General features: G+C 46.3%; 1 protein-coding gene across 1 annotated transcript; it reads right to left on the minus strand.

Annotated features, from left to right (window-relative positions):
• Window positions 1–13588: 13588 nt before the first annotated feature.
• LOC132376336 (receptor-binding cancer antigen expressed on SiSo cells-like) lies at window positions 13589–14389 on the minus strand. Its single transcript, XM_059942010.1, is given in 1 exon segment — window positions 13589–14389. A coding segment is annotated over 1 exon segment (642 nt). The 5' UTR covers window positions 14299–14389; the 3' UTR covers window positions 13589–13656.
• Window positions 14390–19211: the final 4822 nt, after the last annotated feature.

Consider the following 19211-nt stretch of genomic DNA (forward strand, 5'->3'; position numbering starts at 1 on the left):
CTCGCCATCTCCCACATTACACAGCCGCCCCAGCTTTCGTTTGACCAGCATCCCTTCCCTGAGCCAATCTGGCAGGATGGAAGCTCTGCCACGGCCAGACACCAGCACCAACTCTTACTGTGAGCCCTGCTTCATGCCCGTCTGCGGAAGCAGGGGCAGGGCTGAAGATGGAGGCCACAGAGAAGGACCCCAGACCTCTCCTCAGCTTCTGCTGGGTTGTGTGAGTTGGGTGTGACCCCAAGACTCAGAACAGCTTCGCTCTGTGAAAGCGCGAAACAGGGAGGGTTCTCTGAAAGGAATGGTCTGGGCTGCGGGGAAGAGGTGGGGTAGCACATGTGACAGAGACCCAGGAGGTTTCTTGTACTGACATGACTTGGCCTCCTAATCCACAAAACTCAGCTGAAACACCCAAGCCAATGAATAACAGGGTCCCGGCCATAAGCAGAAAACGCTCTTCCCTTTTTCTTCCTTCCACCTCACCCATGCAGCCTTGTGCAATCTGCCCTTATACAAAGGTTTGCAAAATTGTCCAAGTGGAGGACAGGTCTGCAGTTTCTTGGCCACACTTCCCTTCCCGGAGGGTCAACCAGCAGAGCTGGAGTAAGCTGATGGAGTAGGAGGGGAAGGGGACGGCAAGGATGCTGGGAACGGGGCCTTCTAGGACTCAGTTTCAGAGATCAAGAAAGCGGTCTTCTTATTTCAAACATGCAAACTGAATTTGGTCAGACGCTCTCCTTGTGAGGCAGCTGCCCTTTGAAGCTGTGGACCGGGGTGGAAATAAAAGCTCCTGTCTGAGAAAGGATATGTTTCTTTCTCATGCTCTCTCCTGACCATTCTATTTCCTGCTGGTTTGCTGCATGGACCCTCTGCCGGCAGCATGGGGGGAGCCTGCAGCAGCCGGAGCAGCGGCGCCTGAGTGAAAGTGATTAACACCCTGAGCTCCACAGCTACCTCGGCATCTGCAGCACCTTTCCCCAGCCTGACCTCCCCTTGATGCCTTTCTGCTGCTGCTGTGTGAGCCAAGCTCGAAAGCCAGGCTGAACAGGCTGGTTGAAGAAAGGAGTGAGACAGGTCTTAAGTCCCAGAAAGGCAATGCAGCCCAAATCCTGGTACTAGTGGTTAAAGCCCACCCATGGATGCATCTCACCTATGACACAGGCAAGAAAGCAAATACAGCTAAACTCAAGATGGACATCTGTATTCAGATATCTTTTATATTCACCCATATTACCTGGTATGGTGCTGAGAATGCATTTAATATTTATGGACCCTTTTGGCATTGCGTAAGGCCTGGCCAAGATAAAGGGAAAAGATAATAGGAATTTTGCCAAACAGGACCAAAGAATGCAATTTTTTAAACTGTATTTTATTATTTTTTTCTCTTCCATTATGGTTTATTATAGAATATTGAATATAGTTCCCTGTGCTATATAATAGGACCTTGTTGTTTACCTATTTTATATATAATAGTTTGTATCTGCTAATCCCAAACTCCTAATTTATCCCTCCTCCACCCCCTTTCCCCTTTGATAACCACAAGTTTGTTTTCTATGTCTGTGAGTCTGTTTCTGCTTCATAAATAAGTTCATTTGTGTCATATTTTAGATTCCACATGTAAGTGATATCATATGGTATTTGTCTTACTCTTTCTGATGTACTTCCCTTAGTATGATTATCTCTAGTTACATCCATGTTGCTGCAAATGGCAAAATTTCATTCTTTTTTATAGCTGAGTAGTATTCCATTGTACTTATACCACATCTTCTTTATCCGTTCATCTGTCAGTGGACATTTAGGTTGCTTACATGTCTTGGCTATTGTAAGTAATGCTGCTATGAATGTTGGGGTGCATGTATCTTCTCAAATTATAGTTTTCTCCAGATATATGCCCAGGAGTGGAATTGCTGGGTCATATACCTCTATTTTTAAAGAACTATTTTTATAGAACCTTAGCTTTAGTTGGTATCAGCCAACGTGTGCCAATCTCCTTTCTGACCGTCTTATTTTAGAACTAAATGTATAATGTTACCCATACCAAGTATCTTGGATATCTTTTTCAATTGATCTTGAAAGTTCACAGAGCTGGACTTTTGAGGCCTTCTACTCTAGACCTGTGGAGTACGTGGATGGTCCACTGAAGTGCAAAAAGAAAATATTTTAACTTCTGTTTACATCTATGTTTTGTTTTTTAATAAATTTATTTATTTATTTACTTATTTTTGGCTGCGTTGGGTCTTCGCTGTTGCGCGCAGGCTTTCTCTAGTTGCAGCGAGCGAGGGTCACTCTTCCCTGCGGCACGCGGGCTTCTCATTGCGGTGGCCTCTCTTGTTGAGGAGCACGGGCTCCAGGCACACGGGCCTCAGTAGCTGCGGCATGTGGGCTCAGTAGTTGCGGCTCGCGGGCTCTAGAGCGCAGGCTCAGTAGTTGTGGCGCACAGGCTCAGTTGCTCCGCGGCACGTAGGATCCTCCCGGACCAGGGCCCAAACCCGTGTCCCCTGCATTGGCAGGTGGATTCTTAACCACTGTGCCACCAGGGAAGTACCCACATCTATGTTTTTTTTTGTTTTTTTTGTTTTTTTTAATTTATTTATTTATTTTTGGCTGTGTTGGGTCTTCGTTTCCGTGCAAGGGCTTTCTCTAGTTGCGGCGAGCGGGGGTCACTCTTCATCGCGGTGCGCGGGCCTCTCACTGTCACGGCCTCTCTTGTTGCGGAGCACAGGCTCCAGACGCGCAGGCTCAGTAGTTGTGGCTCACGGGCCTAGTTGCTCCGCGGCATGTGGGATCTTCCCAGACCAGGGCTCAAACCCGTGTCCCCTGCATTGGCAGGCAGATTCTCAACCACTGCGCCACCAGGGAAGCCCCACATCTATGTTTTAATGTAAAAATGAAGAAAGGAATTAAGCTTTACTAGTACTACTAGTAATAATAATATGACTAATATTTGCTATACATATTTGCAAGTATATGTGTATAACATTTACAAATAAATATAAATATGATGGGGATACAGGTTCTAATTTTGCAGGGGGTGGGGACTGGATTGTATGATCAAAGAAGTTTGCTGGGACTGTTGCTTCTGACCATATAGACTAATAGAGACCAAATTTACCCTCCGGTCTGAAACAGCCCCCACAAAAAAACAGGATCTAGCATAGGAGTTGTCACATGATAGTTGCTGAATGAACATGAGTTGAATGAATAACTGAAGCTCCCCAGGGAAGCCCAAGATGGTTAGATCACAGATGATGGGGCATTAGGGCCCAGTGCACCTTAGCACTGATCTATTCCAGTTTCCTCATTATCTAGATGAGGAAATTGAGGTCCAGAGCCACACAGTGACTTCTCCAAAGTCCCTCAGCCCCTAGTGGTGGAGTTACTGGGAATATTATTTCCTATAAACCAACCCTAGAGTCAAGCAAGTCAATAAACCACAGCCCCAAGCTGCAGAAGGACCTTTCTTTTTTTTTTTCTTTTTAAAAATAAATTTATTTATTTTATTTATTTTTGGCTGCGTTGGGTCTTCGTTGCTGCGTGCGGGCTTTCTCTAGCTGTGGCGAGTGGGGGCTTCTCTTGTTGCGGAGCACGGGCTCTAGGCGCACGGGCTTCAGTAGTTGTGGCTCGCGGGCTCTAGAGCGCAGCCTCAGTAGTTGTGGCGCATGGGCCTAGTTGCTCCGCGGCATGTGGGATCCTCCCGGACCAGGGCTCTAACCTGTGTCCCCTGCATTGGCAGGCGGGTTCTTAACCACTGTGCCACCAGGGAAGCCCCAGAAGGACCTTTCTTAAAGGGCTAATTCCTGCTACTCACAGAACAGGGACAGGGTGGGGTTTGAGGTGTTAAAGGTAGTATGTTCAGAAACAAAAATAGGCACCAAGAATTATTGCAGACAAAGCCACTTGGAATTGAAGATATGGCCAGACATTGCTCAATTCTAGAAAAAGACTGAAAGAAACTTCCAGGTTGGGTAGAGAGGCCAGAGGAAGATCATTGCTAACATAAGCTCTGGTCGCACCTCAAGACTCTACAGGAGACTTTGGGCTCTGGATCAAAACAGGCCTATCTACCTAGAAACTCCAGAAGATTCTGGACCTGATCCAGGCCAACCAATACTTCCTAGGATAGCCCGCAGGCCCTGGGTCCGTCCTGGGAGTTAGGGTGCAGGTGGGCCCACAGCGAGCAGTCTCATGTTGGGACCCCACTGCCCAACTGCTTGGCCTGACTGAGACCCCACATGGAGAAGACCCAGTCCTGAGGGGGACACTGTCAGCAGTGGAGACCTTCAGGCCACCATGACATGTGCATCACAGGAGGATCTTCCTGCTCTGGACTATAGGAGCCGCTGACATTGTACCCAGCAGGCAGGAGCAAACCACTCCACCCCACCCACGCCAGGCACTTGGTCCTGGGTTTTCTTGGGAAGTGGCAGCTGTGGACGAACGCTTTCACTTTGGGTTTCTCCTCAGTTCACATTTCTGCCTGCTCCTCAAAGTCCTTGAAAAGGCAACCCAGCTCTTTCAAAGCACTTTTTTTTAGGGCCAGAAAATTCTAAGACATGTCAGTGACTGCCTGCTGTTGTCTTGAGTGTTTAAGACTTGATCTGGCCCGTCGTAGGAATGGACTTCTGCCCACAGAGGCTTCGTACTGCGTCTCCTACCACCCGGAGTATGTCTACGGGGTGTACGGGGCGGAGGCTAGTGCTTGGCTCTTGTTTCAAAGATTTTTTGGCAGTCTCACAGTTCAGCAACGTTTTCAGCAGTGACATTTGGGCTTCACCTGACAACGTGAATGACACGGTTTGAAAGTGAATGGTGCTTTAAATGAGGCATATACAGACTTCTCGGCCCTGGGATCTCTAGAAGGAGAGTTCCTCCCGAAAGGAATCTAACAGGAGATGATTATACAGCTTAAAGCGAGTCTCCTGAACAATACTTGCCATCTGATGTACACCGGATTTGGAGGTGAATCTCCTTAGGCTCAGGGCCCAGCTAGGAGGTGGTCTGAACCAGCCTGACCCAGGGGTGGACATAACCAGCCAAGCTTCACCTGTGCTGTGCTCCCTCAGCACGGAATTGTCCACTCGACTCACTAGCATAGGCCAAACGCAGAGCCCTGGAATGGGAAAGGCATGTTCCTGGCAGCCAGTGACTGGAAAGTGATCTCTGTGCACTAATTAGACCGAGCAGGACAGGGCTGTCATTAGTCTCCACTTTATAGATCAGGAAACAAAGGCATTGAAAGAGCAAGTAAGGCACCCACTGCCACAGGGCGAGTCAGCAGTAAACTGGGCCCAGGACACAAATTTTGTGCCTTCTGGGCCAGCATTCGGCTCTGCCTCGGCCTCTGTGGTCTCAGAGAAGATGTCTCCTGCTTTATCCATAGCAAGAGTTCTTTGTGGCACTCATTCCGTGAACCCTGCCCTAACACTCTCTGTTCTCCTCAGGTTTGCTCAACAGCCTGAGGCCCTGCCTTCCTCAGTCTCCCTTCACGCCACCCCTTGGCCGTCTCACGGGTTGTCCAGCTCCAAATGGCCTCTTACAGACTCGTCCCAGTTGGCCTCCCCACTCACTCCAGCACATCCACCAAGTGGTCCCCGTGCTCTCGGCCTTGGCCGTGGTGGCAACTTCCCCACACAGTGTGGCTCAGAAACACAGCCCTGACCTGGGGCTCCCAGGCTTGCTTCCTTCCCTTACTGCTTCTGTCACCCACACTGGTCTCTCTGGTTCCTTCCGCCACTCCCTGCATCCTCTTCCTCATCTCTTTCTCTGCCTGGAAAGCCCTCCTCTTCCTGTACCATCAAGGCTCTTTCAGGAATTCTAGGCCCCTCCCAACTCTTCAAGAACTCCTGTTTTTCCTTCTCTGCAATGTCTTCCTGTACTGCCTGAAGAAACATGGTGGTCTCTCCAGCTGCCGTTTGCCCCCAAATCTGATTTGGCCTCAAATCTCTCACCAGTATCTCAAATTTTTATTTAAGGTGATGTGATAGGCAGAATTCTAAAATGACCCAAGATTGCCTGTTTCCCCACTTGCGTGCACACCCTGTGAATATGATGGATTTTACCTGTGTGATTAGATACGTTTAATGGCACATTTGACCTTAAGGGAGATTGTCCCAGTGGCCCTGACCTAATCATAACAGGGACCTCAGTCCTATAACCACAAGGAACTAAATTCTACTACCAACAAGAAAGTGCTAAAAGTGCCCTGTTTCCCCAGAGCCTCCAGACAAGAGTTCAGCTGAGCCAACACCTTGATTTCAACATTGTGTTACTCTGAGCAGAAGCCCAGGCATACTGTGCCAGCCTTCTGATTTATAGAATTTAACTGTGAAATAATAAATGGGTATTGTTTTCAGCTGGTAAATTGGTGGTAATTTGTTATGGAGCCATAGAAAACTAATACAGGTAAATATTTAATTGTGTTGGAGTTGTGGATTTTCCACATTTATCCTGGCACCAGAGTCTCAGGTCAGTAGCTACAGCCACAGTTGTGTTGATGTCAGCCTTAGACTGTAGACTCCCAGCAGGAGAGCCTGGCCACCTGGTTCCCTCTGAGCATAATTCAGCAATAAGGGGGATTCTTGGTTCTCAGCACTCTGCTGCCAGCTCCGAGGCAAAGATGAACTTGGCCTTCCTGCCCTCAGGGGCTTCTCATATAGTAATTGGACAATCACTGAAAGAGTCTAATACAAAGAAGATCAAGGCAAGGGAAATCACATCCAGTATGGGAAATCAAAAACTTATTAGAGGAAGTGACATTGGACCTGAGCCCTGAAGGCTGAGTGGTGTTTTACTTTAGGGATGGAAATAGGAAATTGAGTGAATTTTTAGAGAAATAGCGTGTTGGACATCTGACACATCAGGGGTAGTGTGAGTTAGGATAGAAACAGTATTCTGGGTCCCCAGTGTGTGAAGGCTCTTGAATTGTCAGGTGTAGTGTGTTTGGGTGATTTGGTGAGGAATTAGGGACCATGGAAAATTTGGAGGCTGGGGCGGGATAGAATCAAGATGGACTGAGTATGTAAGATGGATTAAAGTAGAGGCAGCTAGGAGATGGGGATTATTTGCAGACCATGAGAGGAGAAGAGGTAAAAGTTAATCAGAGCCTGCATCATGGCTCTGGCAGTAGGGACAGAAGGAAGGAGAGAATGTCGCAGTCACTGGGGAAGATAGAAATTCCACCAACAGAGCCACGAAATGAACATAGCATCCAGCACAGGTCCATCCATCAGTCCCGCCTTCCTCCACTCAGTCCAATATTTAAGATGTATTGTATGTCTCCTCTACCCAATAATCTGTCCCAGGTGCTGCCCCAAAGGCAAACGTCACTACATTTGAGGAAGTAGGAATGACTGTGTTACCAAGAGACAAATGGTAAGTCCTGTAAGAGAAGTGTGGCTCGAGAACTACAGGTTCAGGAGGGAGGAAGATGGCGCCCAGCTGCAGCCAGAGTCTTCAAGAAAGAAAGACGTGGAGTCACTGTTTAACTTGTAGGTGGCAAATTTAAAAGGAGAGGGGTCTTTGCATCTCTCCTCTAAACTACCAGTGAAACTTCACCTCATCCTGGTACACACACACACACACACACGCACGCACGCACGCACGCGGACACTCACTCAGCTGGAGCCTGCTGACTCGCGCCTCACAATGACAAACGTGGTGAAACAGTTATTCCTGCACATGCTCACTTGGGTTGTTCTAGAAGACAACTGGGTAGCCCTTTGGGCCATTCCTTAGACACTGGCTTCCTCCAGCCACCTCCCTGGCTGACTGCCCGAGCTGTGGTGGTTATCATGACCGTACAGGGTAAGAGACACACAACGTCGTTTTCGTTCAGCCATCACCAGACCAGCCGAGGGCCGACTAGGCCAGCAGGGCTCTTCCTCCTTCCCCCTCGGTTCTGGGTAAGCACACGTCTTCCACCCTTACTTTAAAGGCAGACAATTTGTTTTTATCATTTGCCAACACAGCTGAGGATGATTATTAATTAATCAAAAACACTGACTTTTAACTTCCCACGCTCTCTCCAGAGATGCTCCAGTGACAGCGTGCATCTGGACTTCAGAGCTGTGTAGATGGAAGTGGGCACCATGCAGCAAAGATTTGTTTTTTTCTGGTTTATTCTTTTTAAAACACAACTCTAGCTTAATCCCATTTAGCCAGTAAACTTGATTCTTAAGGTGGTCTCGTTCTGTGGGATTTTCTGCTGGTCTTTAGACAGCTTCCTTTGAAACCAGAAATGCTGTGTCAGGATTTCACAAAAAGGAAAATGTAAAGAGCACATTTTCTGTTCATCAAAAGCTCAAACCGAAGCACACGAGCAGCATGTTTCCATGAATAATGAAACACCGCTGCCCTCCTCTGCTGGCAATCTCATGTAGTGGTAGTGCCCACCAAATTCAAGGTCTCGGCAAGGAATACCTAACAGCTTCTGAGAGCCGGTTTGAAACGTTACAGTTGTAACATCACAGCAAAGGATGATCTGATTCAGTGGGCTGAGGTTTAAGCAACGGAGTCTTTTCCCCTGTTGTAAGATGGCGCTGCTGGGGGGCCAACCTCCCCTCTGAACTTGAGCTTTGTGGCGACACAGTGGTTTTCAGTGAAAAAAGAAAGGGGTGGCAGAAGATAGCTTGCCTCAAATTACACATCAAAGCTGAATGGCTACCTCTAGAGTGAGACGGGGTGCGCTTGGCTTCATCACTTGGCAGAGGCTAGAGTAAAATCTCCGACGCCTTTGTAGGAGCTGTACCGACGGATAGAAGATTTTAAGCAAAACCACACTTAGGAGGCAAGTGGGCTTCCCTTCCACTTAGTGAGGGCCACGTCTTCAGAATCTCAAATACCTGCAAGGAGTGTGTTGTCTTGTAAATGCAGCGGTGCCAGCTTGGGAAAGGTGTTTTGTGAAATGTGGAGCAAGGACTGCCCCTCCCGCCCCCGTGTGATTGTGCTTCCCTTCCCCATCCTTGGTGACCTATGTTCCCAAAGCCCCCAGCTCCTTTAAGACAACTCCTGGAAGCTGTCTTGCCAGTGCTCAAACCGTCCCGGCTTTGTCTCTTCTCTTTGCTCTCCTGCCACCTGTCTTTCTGTCCTTGTCATTGTCCCTTAGCATCTCCACTGGAGGTGTGCAAGGGAAATAGAAGGAGAGAAAAACTCCACCTTGCCACAGTCCATTTGCTTCTTGTCAACAGCTCTGCTAAAAGGCAGAAGAGGAAGCTATTGCCCAAGATAAGAGTTTAGATAAGGTTTGGGGATTATCTGTAAAATTCACTTATTTGTGGTTACCCTCCCATCACCTGAGGATAATGGGGGGGGGGGTGTCTTTATCAAGCACCTGTTTTTAGGAAGTTAAGAGCAAAATTCTTCAGTCATTTCTAAGAGCTGGTCAAAATAACTCGAGATAAAACTAGCATACCTACTTTATACCTTGTTGACATAAAACTAGCAAGCAGCTAAATATCCACTCCATTGTTTAGCTCTCTGAAGCCAACTGACTTTGGAAGTGGAGAATTTCCTATCTCTTGTTAGTCGGGGAAAGAATTTAACTCATTCTCGGGTTAATAGGGGTCCCTGACAGCCCTGCAGTTCTTTTGAATGGCTGGGAAGAAGTAAATTGAATAGATAAGTGAGGGTCTTTGATTACAAGTAATAGAAAACAACTGAAACTAATTTAAGCCAAAAAGGTCAATTTATTATAAAGACTCAGCAGAGGATCTCATGAGACCCAAGGACCAGGCCTCTGCAAAGGGCTGGGGCTGAGGCCTGGAAGGCTTTAGTATTCTTGGTCCATCTCTCACCACCCACCTCCCCTTTAAAAAAAGCTATCCATCCTCTTCAGTTCTCTCATTTATACCTTAACGCCCCCTTGTCCTTTCCCTTGCCCCCCATACACAGGGTAAAGAAAACAGAGCTGACCCAGGATCCCAAATTTCCACTTTCACAGGGTCAACCAGCAAAGAAACAAAGACCACTCTCTCTCTCTCTCTTTTTTTTTTTTTTTTTTTTTTTTTTGCAGCACGGCATGTGGGATCTTAGTTCCCTGACCAGGGATTGAACTTGCACCCCTTGCGTTGGAAGCACAGAGATTTAACCAGTGGACCTCCAGGGAAGTCCCCAAAGACCACTCTCTTTTGGCACTAGTTTAAAATTCTCAAGAAAGAGCATCTGATTGGTCCAGCTTGAGAGCTGTATCCGCCTCTTGCCCAATCAGCTCTGACGGGAGGGTGGGGTCGTGGGTATAAATATGGCTTCTGGGTCAGAGAGAGCCAGTGCTCAGAAAAAGTGTGTGGGTGATGGGATAGGATCACTCAACATTTAGTAATCCAACAAAAGAAAAGGGCCATGGTACCTGTTCCCCTCATACAATCTGGAGAAAAACCTGCACATGTAGGAAAACAGACAATTAAAATCATTTAGTGCTAATTACTGTGAGGATAAAATCCCTGATTAGAATGAGCTCTTAGGAAATAACCAAAACGGCCCATCTTCAGTTGAATAGATAAATACATTAAGGATGGGCATAAAATGGAACCCACAACACAGTGGTGAAAATTAATGAGCTACAGCTACACAGTTTCGTATGGATGAATCTTGAAAGTATAACGATGCATGAAAAAAGCAAGGCACAGAAAAATGCATCCAGATGTTTTTACTTACGAGGTTCAGAAACATGCAAAATTGGACAGTATATTAGAATGTAGTCTTACTGATGTGTATGGTAAACTATAAAGAAAAAAAGAGAGAATGATAGACTAAATTAAGTGTAAGCTCACTTATGTGGTAGAGAATGAAAATGTGCTCAGGAACAGATAAACACGGAGCTTCAAACAGGTTGGTAATGTTCTATTTCTTAAGCTGAGTGGTAGATGTGACAGTATTAACTTTATTATGATTTAATCTATACTTACGTACTGTTTTTGTTCATATGATATACTTTGTAATTAAAAATATATATAACTGAACGCCATTATGCAAGAGTTCTAAGGAAGCCATTTCCCTGTCCTGGGTGATGGCCCACAGTATTGTGCTCACCTGATCAGGGGACGATGGTGAATAATTCAGTTTGTCAAGTGGTTTTCTGGTTTCTATCCATGTGACAACCACCCTGACAAGGAAAGTGTCTGGGGTGGCCCATCAGCACTGTGACCTGGAAAGTGCCTGAGGTACAGCCAGGCTTTTCTTGGGTCCTTTGTCCTGATGTCAAAGCAATTACTCATGTCTACTCCCAGCTCAAATGTCCCAGCCATCTCTACCCAAGAAAGCTACCTACCTGTGTGCGAGCATTCCCATCAAAACACGATGACAAACTGGCAGTTTCTTAAAAGGTTAGACATAGAACTACCATATGGCCCAGCAATTCTCTTCCTGGTATATATCCAACAGAATTGGATAGATACTTGCACACCCATATTCATAGCATCATTATTCACAGTAGCCAAAAGGTGGAAACAACACAAGTGTCCATGAACAGGTGAATGGATAAAGAGATATGGTTCATCCATACAGTGGAATATTATTCAGCCATGAAAAGGAATGAAGTTCTCACACACGCTACACATGGATGAAGCCTGGAAACATTATGCTTAGTGAAATAAGTCAGACACAGAAGGATAAATATTGTATGATGCCACTTATACAAGATACTTGGCACAGGCAAACTCATAGAGGCAGAAAGTAGAATGGTGGTTACCAAGGGCTGGGAGGAGGGGAAAGGAGGAGTTATTCAACGGGTACAGAGTTTTTGTTGGGGATGATGAAAAAGTTTGGGTGTAGATAGCATGGTGGTTACACAACATTATGAATATTTTTTTTTGTTCTTTTAAAAAATTTATTTATTTTATTTATTTATTTTTGGCAGCGTTGGGTCTTTGTTGCTGTGTGTGGGCTTTCTCTAGTTGCAGCGAGTGGCGGCTACTCTTCATTGAGGTGTGCGGGCTTCTCATTACGGTGGCTTCTCGTTGCGGAGCACAGGTTCTAGGCGCGTGTGCTTCAGTAATTGTGGCACTCAGGCTTCAGTAGTTGTGGCTCGCAGGCTCTAGAGTGCAGGCTCAGTAGTTGTGGTGCATGGGCTTAGTTGCTCTGCAGCATGTGGGATCTTCCCAGACCAGGGCTCGAACCCACGTCCCCTGCATTGGCAGGCAGATTCTTAACCAGTGCGCCACCAGGGAAGCCCAACATTATATTTTTAATACCACTGAATTGTACACTTACAAATGGTTAAGATGATAAACATTACATTTTGTGTATTTTACTGCAGTTTTTAAATACTTACAGAGCACTGGGAAAGACATATACCTGGATGGAGAAAAATGATACAGGGCGGGGGAGTGGGGGAGATAGATAAGTGCACAACATCCTTTTTCCCTTCCTAGATTCTTTCCTAAATTATCTAAACATCACTTTATTTCCAGTCGAGTCCTGCAGCCTGGGACCATCATTTCCAGCAATATTCTCAGTGCAGCAAAATGAGAACTTATGTATGCCTCAGGGAGTGTGATATCGTGGGGGTCCCCTCTGTGGGGGAAACAAGTCCATGGGTCCAGGGCTAAGCCCCCAACTTCCTCCTGCCTGGAAGGTAGAGGTGGGCCGGGGAGGGGTGGTGGGAGGCCCGAGGTGGAGCCTACTTCAGAGGCCTGAACACAGCTCTGCGTTCCCAACGCGTCAACGCTGCGTTTGGCGGCTGGTTGTTCAGTGTTTCGGAGGAAGAGAAGGAGAAGGAAAGATGTGTGTGGTTAAGCCCATCTTCTGTTTTCTTTTCGTTTGCTGGGATCAAGTGGTTGCCTCTGACACGGAGAATGTCCTTCTTTGTTTAAACAGCAAAGATCATCCATCCCCAGATCCAAAGAATGATGGGTAGGTTAGGAGCTGGGCTGTAAGTAACAACATACAGCTGGAGGAGGCTGTGCTAAAAAGGGACCCCTGGAGGGAGCTGGGCCTTACCCAGGGACCCAGGCCACGCCGTGACCTCCGAGGGCTCTGGGCACTGAGGCCTTTGTGAGCCCCTCCCACCATAATAATATCAATATTAAAATATTTAAAATATAACTTTAAATACTTCAACCTTTATTCCTCTTTTAGACAAAATTCAGTTGATTTTTGTGGGCCCTAAAAATTTCATTTGTTTTGAATGTGAGAAAAAACGTTAAAGTTTCATAGGCCCTCACAGGTATCTCTGCCCTAGCACTATGTCTCCTGTGTGTAACCTGGAAGGGCCTGGGGCACACCTTCTTTTTTTTTTTTTTTTTTTTTTTTTGAATATTTAAAATGATTTATTTTATCATTATGCACATTGAAGGAAAGCATTATAGACAGCAGAGTTCTTTCCCACCATAAAATTTACACCCATTTAATTAGCTAGAAACACTAGCTTGAAGAGGTACTGATATATTCCATTTGTAATAATCCCTCTACAGCAAACAATTGTCTTACAGTTGGAACATGTTGAAGAAAATATTGTCTCACAAGTCTTTTTTGTTCTTTGAGTCTCAGTCACCAAGAGTTCAAGGGACTTTGAGAGAATCCTGGTGTCCTGGATGGCCTGATGAACGCATGAAAATCAAGCAGTGTATTTGTATTCTGAAAATACTCTTAGCTCCATACAAATGTTGCTTGGGTTGTGGACCTCACATTTCTCCCACTGGCACTGTGCATCTGAAGGACATTTTGTTATGGAAGTTTCACACCAATTTTGTTTTGTTGCTTCTTCATTAGCCGCTGTGCTTCCTTTCCCATTTTCTTCCTTTGTTGTTCCGCTGCTCTCTTTTCTCTGTCTGCTATCTTCTGCTGCCTCAGAACTTCTTCGGCTTGCCAGGCCGCATCTTCTTCTTCTTCCCATGCATTGGTATTTTCCTGACAGGTATCCAAGTCACCTCATTCAGGAGATTGATGAATAAAAGGCATATCTTGTGTAGCTGCTAGTCTACTAGAGAAACCTGTGCTACCGTCTGGGATGCCAGAATTGAATGGTTCTCTCTTCTTAATAATGATTTTCTGGGTTTTCCTTATAGTTGGTGTCATGTCCTTAAAATAGTCAGGTTCCAGTTGTTCTAAAGCATTGTGCTGTGTTGCCACATTCCCATTCCCTCCTTCAATCTTTACACTTGTGGGTGCCTCTTCATCCCGGGAAGCCCACTCTTCAACATCTGTCCGCTTAGGAACTGATGAATAATCAACTGTAGTTGGCAAGGTTATTTGGTCTCCACTTAATTTCCATCCTCTGCCAGGTCTGCATATTAATCTCTTTAGGAATGAGAATACTGTTGCTAGGCAGGTACAAACTTTAAATAACCGAAACTGTGTGATAGCCATGGTGGGAATCAAAACCCTCAGCGCTTTTGGACAAATGACATCTCTAGGAAATCAACAGGAATGACAGCTTGGCTATGTCAAGTGAAAAAGATTCACCCACTGTACAGATGCGGAAAACAACAGGAGCGTTTTCAGGTTACACGATCCGACGCCATATGTACGGCGTTTGGTGAAAACGCTCTCAATTGCTCCAAGTGGGTGCCGAGTGGACTGGGATTTGGATTTTAGAAAAATCTGCTTGGGAAGGAGCAAGGCCTGCCCCTCCCCGTCCCCGCCCACCCAGCGGAGGCTCCGAGCTGCCGCGGGCCGCGCGCGCACACCCACACCTTCTTATAGGCCTTATTCTTCTGGGGTAGGAAGGGACTTTGAGGTCATCTGTGCCACCTCCCATGCAGGCAGAATCCCAGTAAGGCATCCTCCAGGTGGGGTCCAAGCAGTCCCGCTAAGTATGAGCAAGTTCTTTATATTGAGCCCTTGAGCGAAAACCTGCAGCCCTGTAACTTTAACCAGCTGCTCCTAATTCCACTTAACTGGACCAACACAGAGCAAGTTTTAAGTCCTTTAAATATTTGAAGACAACTCTCATGTGTCATCTCTACCCCCAACCCAAGTCCTCTGCTCCAGACCTTGTGTGACAGGATCTATACACTCTCACTTTCTGAGCACCCTCCTTTGGACAAGGACCAGTGCCCCCCCAGATGTGGTCTGATCTGACCACACCTGTTCCTTCTGCTATAATGTCAGCCTTCTACTAGTGTCACTTATTAGTAATAGATCACACAGTTGGCATATACTAACCCTGTGATCAGTTACACCACATGGGTCTTTGTTCCCTCCCAAGCTGAAGTTAAGCCAGTCTATCCCAGTCTCTACTGGAGCCATTGATCTTTTCAGCATGGAGACATAGCGTGTCCTCTTTGACTTGAGTCATGATGATCTGTCAAGATCCTTATTCTGTCTTCCAGGACAGAGGCTGTCCTTTCCATGCTTGGCTCTCTACAGATTTGACAAACATGCTTTCTTGGTCTTCATCCTGAATATGGTAGGGACCAAAAATCCTATTTTCAAATTTGCCAGTTTTTTACTGTTACTGAAGTTTGGGTCCGAACCCTGACAGAGTTGAAACCAAGAAATTTCCATTTTGATTTTGTGAGTGATTTTTGCATTCTAGGGAGGAAGGAAATTAGCTCTTGGAGTTAATTTGTCCTTTTGTTCTGGAAGGAACGCTTTGATGAGGCTTTCTTTTCTTTTCTTTTCTTTGTAAGTCATCAGGTATAAGGCTAGATGTTATGGGACAACCTTCCAGGAGAGATGACCTATCCTGGTCACATGTGATGGAGCAGTGCTTTAGTGAGAAAAAGGTAAAGGAAAAGGTAGTGGTGATGAGGAAGGCCAGTGGCATGTGGGGCTGCTGATACCTACTTGAAGTTTCTTTTTCTGCTCTGTAATTCCCTGGTGTTAGGCTAGAGTCCTCAGTAGATGCTGTTAAACTGTTGCTGTTTTCACTGTGCTTTGGAGAACTGTGAGGGTCCTTGGGGGAAAGAGAGGCAGCTGGTGCTGACCAGGAGGAGCAGGAGTGAGAGACAATAAGAAATAACCAGGATGACTCTGGGGACAAGGACATACTCCTAGGGAGTCCCCAACCGGTGAGAGGAGGAATGGGGACATAGCTGGATTTTCTGATATGGTTACTCGGGAGAGGGTGGCCTGCGAGGGCTGGAGAACATGGGATGTCCAGGCTACACGCACTCAGCCACAGGAGGAAGTCTTTCAGACGCAGTCAATTTAACATTTAATATTAGCATGTAAGTAACATGCTCTGGGTGCGGACTCATACCTGGGGGATTCAACCAGCCCAACAGCCCTCTAGCTGTCCTACCCAATTGTCTTCATCTTTATTTTCTGTAGATTGTTGGGGTTTCTCTTTAATTACAAAAGTTATCTGTACTCCTCATGAAAATCCAAATGATGCAGAAGCCCATGGGAGAACATTTTGTCAAGTGTTATGTTAAAATCAAGATGCACCAGGCCTGTGGCATTTGCCAGATCTCTTTGGCAGGGAGGTGCTTGTTGGCTTGGTATGCTGTCTGCCTTCTTGTTGGCCCTGGCTCCCGCTCCCAGCTCTAGAATGTGGTCCTGAGGTCCATGATCATAAGCATCCTGAATGAGCGGGATGTGGGCAGACACTTGAACTAGTAGGAGAATCACATTTGCTCTTAGGTTCCTCAAGGTGGTGTTGTTCCTTAGCAATAGTATTTGAGGGCCTAGCTAGGGTTTTATGAGTGGCAATGGAAATAGCATCTAGAAGAATATTCTGTTACTGTATATGGTAAAATGTAGACTTTTAAATTTCTACACAAAGGTAGTAGAGATCTGTTGCTTTTAACTGCCTTATATCCTTTCCCTCTTCTTTTGCAAATAGCACCCCAGTTTTCTTTTGGGGAACCACTCCTTTCCCATACTTGACCCCAGTGGTCTGTGAGGGGCCACCCCTACACCCTGGCTCTTTGGATGAGCGTGTGACCTAGGCCTGAACAAGAGTGACGTGTCCTCCTATCACAGTGACTTCAGAGAGGGTCAAGCGGTCCAGTGGGCCAGCCATGGTCAATCCCAGGACTTTCTGCTTGTGTTATCAATAAAGAAAGGCTCTCCACCTGCAGAGCTGCTCCACTGGGGGAAGTCAGCCTGAATTCAAGTGGCCACCTTTGTCCCCACAGATGAGCCCTGAGCCAGGCTGAGAGATGGAGAAACTCAGGTGCCAATGACCTCGTTTGCTCACAGGAGTCCAGCTGTATCTGAAGCCATCCCTGAAATTCTCCATCTAAACCAACTTGAATGGAGTTTCTGTCACTGACAACTAAGAGGCCAGAATAAGGTATCCTTTTGACAACTAAAAAGTATCTACTTGGAGAAAATAACTGGATTGGTAGTTGTATTTTGTTTTTTCTATATTGAATGTATCAATTATTAGATATATGAATGTATGAGTGGAAGAGATCAAATGAGGCTGTTTTCAATTATTGTACAAGCAATATTTGGAGTTTCTTAAGTTCATGAGAGTTTTATAATACTCAGGCAACAATCGGGCAAGGTAAACACGAGGGAAGGTGATTCCCATGCAGTGTCCAAATTATTGGAAAAACATCTTCAATTCTTTAGTTTATGACAAGTTAAGACAACTATCCCCATCAACTCCTTAGTTCAAACTACAAAAATGGAGGAGAAAGGAAGTATAACAGATGGAGTGCATGACATTAAATGCAATTAAATGCATTAAAGGCAGTTTTGGGGAACACTGCCTTTCCTCACAGAATGGACACAGCACCACCAGTTCTTGTCTGGTTTAGATGCTGTCCACTCACAGCAGGTGACTGGCAGGCCAGTGCCACATTCAGTCTATCATTTTTTCCTGGACTTCTGGGGAAATGCCTTTTTTGATGTGTGTGTATAAGTGTGATTTTCTTAAGTCTTTGTTGACTGACAGGTATGATCCAGACATCAGACGAAGAGACAGGGAAGCCTACATCAGGTATGATATGGAGTCCTTGTGTGGCCTTGAAAAAGCCACTTCCTGGCCTCAGTTTCCCTGTCTGCAAAACAAGGCTCATAATCCAAATCTAGATGCCTCCCTGGGCTGCTGTGTGCATTAATTACTATTTATCGGGCAAGTGGAAGATGAGCTGTGTTAATTATTATTATCATTTCCGGGTCTTTCAGCCAAGTTGAAGCCAAGCCCTTGCCTTGTTTTTAGTTCCTGAGATCTGACAAGGTATAGCCCCAGGTGGTGAGAAGGGCCATAAATCAAGGCTAATCAGCAGATTTATGCATATCTCACCACAAGGGACTGGCCCCGGGAGGCTCTGCCAGCCACAGGCTTTGGTTCTGGAGTTCCAGGGCAGCCCAGAGACCCACAGGCTTTACTAGAACCTCGTTCGAACAGAGCAAGAGTTGTGAGGCTGCATCCACACTCCTGTCCCTCGCCTCTTTGTGTACCTGCCATTTAATTTACTAAGGAGTCTGGAGATCAATAAGAGACGCTCACCCTGTCATTAGACAAGGCCCTAAATTGCAAGTTACAGGTGGAGAAGCTTCAGAAGTGTTGTGATCACTCATGAAGAAAGATGACTAATCGCTTTCTTCTGGTCACTTATTTGGCTGATGACTTCGGTTTCTACTCTCTAAGTACAACAGTTATCAGATTTCCATGTAAATAGGTAGCTGACAATTGGCACATCCAGCTTCACTGACTACGCTTGTGGGTTCACCTAGTCCCAGATGCCTCGTTTTGCTTTTCCCAGCGTCATTTAAAGTTCAGGGCACGGGTGAAGGAGAGAAAGCTCACCTCACCCCACCCCACCTGCTGCCATCTGCATCCCCACTCAGGATCACTGCCGAGTGTCTGGGAGACACTGCACTTTTAACCCTTTGCAGGGAGGTTAATCTCACATCCAGTGCAAGTTGGATAAACAGTACCAGCCAGTTTGGGTCTTGGCCACGTGCAGAACCCTGGAGTTTAGAAAATGAGGCCCAAATCCATGAGCATTCTGAAGAGGAGAAGGGGTGAAGCTAACCGTCCAGGGCACAGATGCCACCTATATCCTGTATCATCGCACTTGGCAGGGGCTGGAACAATCTGATTTTAGGGAAATCCTAAGCCCCCTGGTGAAGCACCATGCTTACCCGCCAAGGACTGAATCCCATCGTCCAAGTGCAGATCACGTCCCTGCCTGTGTGCTTGACATCCTCATCAAGGGACATACCCACATCTATTTGCACTGATTCATAACCGTCTCCTTCCAAATTTAGTTCTTGATGTGGATACCATCCCCCCACCCTTCACCCCACAGGCCCCGGCCCTCACTTTCCCCAGCTCTGCAATCCCCTGGCAGACGGGCAGGTCCCGCCTGGCTCTT

Source organism: Balaenoptera ricei, chromosome 12 (assembly GCF_028023285.1).
Source record: "Balaenoptera ricei isolate mBalRic1 chromosome 12, mBalRic1.hap2, whole genome shotgun sequence".
Lineage (NCBI taxonomy): Eukaryota > Metazoa > Chordata > Mammalia > Artiodactyla > Balaenopteridae > Balaenoptera > Balaenoptera ricei.